At 37.7% G+C, this 5,787-nt stretch overlaps 1 protein-coding gene across 1 annotated transcript in view; it reads right to left on the bottom strand.

The window, feature by feature from the left end:
- The window catches only part of CFAP74 (cilia and flagella associated protein 74), a gene marked incomplete at its 5' end in the record, with an annotated part of 37,496 nt that overhangs the window by 30,560 nt on the left and 1,149 nt on the right, over window positions 1-5,787 (bottom strand). Inside the window, 5 exons of the mRNA XM_010015777.1 lie at window positions 324-434; window positions 1,007-1,180; window positions 2,290-2,394; window positions 3,921-4,019; window positions 4,763-4,909. Coding sequence (XP_010014079.1) covers window positions 324-434; window positions 1,007-1,180; window positions 2,290-2,394; window positions 3,921-4,019; window positions 4,763-4,909 — 636 coding nt within the window. The remainder of the gene's footprint in view (window positions 1-323; window positions 435-1,006; window positions 1,181-2,289; window positions 2,395-3,920; window positions 4,020-4,762; window positions 4,910-5,787) is intronic.

Here is a 5,787-nt window from a genome sequence, read left to right as displayed (position 1 = left end):
GTATACATACATATATGTATATATATATGTTTCAAATTATTATTAATGCCTACAAATAGTCAGACCCTTCTGCATCTCAAAGAGACAGTCCCTTCACCTACAAGAAATCTGAAGTTTGTCTGAGGACAGTAAGTGGATTTTCTTCTTTCCAAGTCTCTCTGTGTCATGTAAGATTTGAGTGTTTCACAGCACTGGTACTGTGGCAGATTTCCAAGTCTAACACAAGATACACCTAGCAGAAAAATGAATATTTTCCAAAGACTAAAGGATAAAGTATTGTGCACCAGGGAATGTACAATAACAGAAAGGGAGTGAACAATCACCTTGCCGTGCTCTTTCTCAGGAAGCAAACTGCTTTTTCATGGTTCCTTTTGGCATTTTCAAGTATTTTTTTGTGCTTTTCTTCATATTCTTTCCGAGTTTCCTTCTCTTTTCTACAAAACACAGGCAAACCAACAGTTGCGCAGGACTAAGCAAACCTTGATTCCAACACAATGACATCTAAGGGTGGGGTTGGGGGGTTTATTAATATGTGCCAGACGGAGGACATTAGTCTCTACCTTTCCCCTTCCCCACCCTGTACAGTGTCTCGTTTTCACAGAACCCATAGCCAAATTGATAAGGGGTGTCATAGTGTCTGCTTTCTTTCCAAGAAATCCCAGTGAACCTGATCATCAGTTCAGAAGGTCCTGGCAGCCAACAGCAATGCAGACACACAGTCAGTCTGATCTAATAAACTTCATTTCCTTCGACAAAAAGCTTTCACAGTTTGTCTTTAGCAGATTTATCTTCATAGCTCAGAAGTCTTTACCTGCACAACTGCAAGACTATGGGCAATTCTTATTTTAATTCCATTTCCTCATAAAATGTTCCTGAAGCAACACCCAGCTAAGAAACACAATACCAGTAGCTATTTGAATTAACTAATCTTCTCAACACCGGAAATAGTGAATTGGGTAAAAATAATGCAGAGAAAGGAAGCAGAGTCTGTCTTCTAGGCACTTACTTTGCTCTAGACTGCTGATTTTTTTCTGCTTGCAGTGCTGCTATTTTTGCCACCCGAATCCGCACTTCTGCTTGTTCTTGGTATTTCATCTCTAGCTCCTCCTCATCTTTTTTAAGTTGTTCGTGGAGGGTTTCATATTTCCCCTGCTCAGTTTCTATGTGCCACATCTCAAGCCTTTAAAACAAAGTGTGAGCTGTTTTCACTGAAATGCTGACTTTTTTCCATTTACTTCAGGCTCCTGAGTAGGTAAAGGCCAGAGAGAACGAAAATCTAGCCATGTTTTATTTTATCTTTTTCAATTATGTCGTAATCATACCCTGTTACTGACACAGGTATTGTACCTTTCAGACCAAGGCTCCTATCTAATACTATATTTCATTTTAAAGACATCAAAAATATCAATCAAAAAAAAAAAGTAGTAAAAAAAAGCTCAAGCTTCTGTTTTTCAAGTTAACATTAGAAAATAAGAAAAATAGCTTTTCTTCAACAGTAAATAACTTCAGGGAAAGGCCATAGCTTTTATTCTTCTATGCTTTGCTGAAGGAATTGAGATATGATAGGGACAGATGTAAACAGATTAACAGTTATTCCTAATCACACAATAAAGAGCTCAAGCATTTTAAAGCTATTATACAACGCTGCAGAACATTCTGTATTCTGGTTCACCACTTGGTTAAGCACATTTGTAAGCTGGTTGCTTGTGTTCCTCCTTTGATGAAGGGGCATTAGTAGTACCACCTCTGGTGCCAAAATATAAACACACTCACCTATTGCCTTCTGCAAGACAGTTTTATTCTATATGAGTTATTTAGTATGTCCAACTAAAGAGCAATATTAGCTTAGCATAAACATACACACGACCACTACAATGTCTCCATCATTCTCTATTTCCTTATGCCCTGTAAAGGAAGTATTAATGCTTAGAAATCAGTATCACAGGCAGGTTTACTTTAGTCCAGCTCAGTTTCCATTTTTAAAATGAGACCTGTTTAGGTCCACATTTTACGCATAACCCCAAATAAAATGAAAACTTCATCTATGTGTGCAAAACCAACTCAGGGGCTAAGACACAGCAACCCACTTCCTAAGCAATGGACTGCTCAGGCTACAGATTGCTCTCAAGGTCATTTGTCTTGCAGCCAACCTCACATGACCTCAAATGATGTACCTCAATATTTACAAACAACTCCTGCAGTGATTTACTTTTGAATCTATTAAACAGCATATGAAGAACATAATAAAGATTACGTCCCATCACACTGTCTTCTCATTCCCCCACTTACATGTCGTTTTTTATTGTCAAAGCAATTTTCAACTCCAAATCCTTCTCTTGCTCCAGTTCAATGCACAGTCGCCTGCGCACTGCCTGAAGGGAGGACAAGGCTGCACTGTTAACATTACAAAGAAACAATCAGCAAGAAACTGGAACTAATAAAGGTTAAAAAAATAATACATCCCCCTCCCAAGATCAACAACAATGGAAAATAGCTTTAAGGCTGAGATTATGTATTAGAATCCCTCTAATTTATGCAGTTTCTATTTAGCCTTCTAAGTGTCTGTTCTTCATTCAAAAGTGAACTTTCTTTAAACCATTACATGTTGGTTGAAATGTATAGAGGAGGATTGGTTTCAAAAGCACGGACCCGTAACTTGATAGACTATTAATTTCTCAGTAGTAAAAGTACTAATATTAATGAAAATAAGTTCAGGTGAATCTGGAGAAGTTTGACTGATTTTGCTTTTAAAAAGGTATTACAATATTCCACTTATTTCTCTTACAATGGCAGCATTGTCACACAGTTGTTTATCATCCTTGGTGTTCTCTATCCAGGAAAACCAGTAGACAGTGTACTACATAATCAACAGTGAACTATGTTCAACATAAACTCCCTTCTCTAAATTAACATTGGAAACTGATCTTCTACTTGAAGTTAGTACTTGAACTTCAGAGTTTTTGTTCTGGGCACCAGTGATACTAATGGCAGCTGGAATTTTCTTTATTGCTAAAACATGATGCCTTTGAGCTGCATAAGCCAGGAATGTATCAAGTTTTTTTACTCCACTATTCACTTGCTAAATGTAATAGACTGTGACAATCGTTATTTTTCTGCATATCTAGACTTTGCAATTTGACCCATCATAAGCATAAGAACTACAATGCTTATCTGTCTTTGTTAGTTGTTGTTACTAAGACCATCTGAACAGGGAGTACCTATCAAAGAAGTTTATTAGCCAATCTGTAAGCAGCTATTCCATTTTGGTAGTTAACCCACCTTTATAACTCTGTCATTCACCAATATACTAACTTGAAGATTAACACAGGTCATGAAATGCAGCCGTGAAGTTTGTTCACAATACACTGGTGCCTGGTACACAGGCCACCCACTTCTTTCTATTTAAACCAAACGTGAAGAGCACAGTGAATTGCCTCCCACTTTATAGCAGAAGTGTCTCAGCACAGCTCCTGTATGCAGAACTACTCCTGAGAGGCAGGCATGCATTTCACAAGATCAAACAAACATACAAACCAAGCAAAGAAATGGCAGAGAGATATATATAAATCCTGATTGGAGTAATTGCCAGAAGCAAAACCATGACCTCTGAAATTTGCCATAGCATACTGGTGTTGGTTCGTCACATTGAACAGAAGTGATTGTGACCCTGATAAATGTTAATTGACAGAAGTGGGCTAGGCTGATTTAAAAACCTCTTGGTTTTATATTTTAAAATATATGCCTCTTTCCTATCCATTCCTATTTTTCTGCATTGATTTACCCAACAGAATATTACCTCTAGCCCAGAAAGCCTAGAGATTAATGATTCCCAACCCAATGCACCATTATTCATTAATTCCACACAGATAAGCCTAGTGAATGCCCGTAATTTTTGGTATCCAGAAATACTCTCTACCTACACACTGCCAGCCTCCTCCTCTTTCTCTATTTCAGTGCCTACATAATCCAGCTGCTTTGCTAGCATCTTGATCCGCAGTTGACAGGTACTCAGCTTGTCTCTGCAAGATAAAAAATGGATTATTCATATTTGGTAAGTTCTTTACTCTTCCTGATGGAACTCTTCCTTTTGGGAGCAAGATTCACAGGTAGGATTCCTTCGAGTCCCCAACTCCCCACCCCCCCACCTTTTCTTTTAAGATCTTACTCTGAGATTCTTCAGAAGCCCTTGTTAACATCAAACATTTTCTCCAAAACTCCAGAAAAATGTAACAAGAGTGTTTTCTGACTTCATCCATAGTTCAGATATTACCAAAAAAGACAACAGCATAAACAGCATCTTCTTACATCAGCCTTCTTCAGATATATTTGTTGCTCAAGAACACCTTTGTGACCTTAACATAGCAAAACACTCATTTTTAAGTGCTTCACTGATTCTAATGCATCATTTCCATCACTAAGAAAATGTTTACAATGAATTTTCCACTTGACATTTCCTGCCGACTGTTGAACCAGCAGGATTGTGCAGACATCTAATTCACATCTAATTCTCCCAGACCAAACACCTCCTCTTCGACATTCATTTCTGTATTTCATTTTTTCAAGTACATAATTAAATTTTATCCTTGATCCTTAATTTGTTACAAGGGTTTGGGGATACATTGAATATATTATATTAAACAAGTGTTTGCATCACATTACTGTCCTGAAAAGAATCTATAAACTCTAACATTTTTAAGAGACGCAGTATCCCAGCAGTGAATGGTGATTTATGCTGATGGATTATGTTTGCTTAAACACTAACCTGTGTTTTTGGATCTCCCATTCCTTTTTTCTGGCTATGTCATTGAGCTCTTTAAGGTTCCTCTGTAAGCGCAGTAAGCAAACTCTATCTTTATGCTTCATGGCCTGAATATTATTAATGTCACCCAAACTGTGTTCCAAGATTTCCCTTTGAATTGAAGCACATGAAAACATGAGAAACAGAAAAGTTACATGAAATTTGTACATCATCCACTTACACATCTGAGGGTTGTTTTCTCTTTTACTCTTAGGCTAGCAGAACAGTTACAAATATAACCAGTATAAACAAGGAAAAAATGAACATAATCTGTACAAGTTTATCTAAATGCACTTAACCCAAGATTTTTAGACTTGGGTATCTAATGTTGAACATTTAGACCCACACATAATGTATTATATGTCTTGGTTTTGAAATGCCTGTGGCTCCTCTTGGTTACACCTCGGTTTGCAGATTCTACTTTTCCTGAACAATAGTTTTAAACATTCAAGGGAACATTCTAAACTATTTTAAAACATTATATACAGCTGATGCGTTTGTGGGTGAGCAAATCTCTTACCATTTTGATCTGCTTAAACATATACCAGGAAGAGGTCTGAAGGTTTGGGAGCTTTTACATCATTTTGGTGTATTTGAATTTCTCTGTTGATAATGGTAACACTGTCAACATTTACTGGAGTAGGTATATGTGCTACACAGCTTCCCACATATATATATTAATAACCATTACTGGAGCTTTTCATCGTGCCAGGTCATTCCAGGGCAAAGATTAAGAGTCTTTCGAAGCAAGCCAAAACAGGGACTCATCTTTGTGAAGAGAGAAACAACTACTTAAGGCCACGTTCAAACCACTAAATTCCTGTTTGTTCATGACCTCCATAACATGTGAGTTTATTACTTCAGGAATAAATCCACTGTATCACCTAATTTGTCATGGTTTAAGCCCAGCCGGTAACCCAGAACCATGCAGCCGCTCGCTCACTCCCCCCCCCCCTCCTTCTTTTTCCCCCCGCTGCTCCTGGGGGGGG

The sequence above is a fragment of the Nestor notabilis genome, unplaced genomic scaffold, assembly GCF_000696875.1.
Source record: "Nestor notabilis isolate BGI_N333 unplaced genomic scaffold, ASM69687v1 scaffold33685, whole genome shotgun sequence".
NCBI lineage: Eukaryota > Metazoa > Chordata > Aves > Psittaciformes > Psittacidae > Nestor > Nestor notabilis.
The sequence above is the reverse complement of the archived record's forward strand: the minus strand, read 5'-3'. Positions and strand labels throughout refer to the sequence as shown.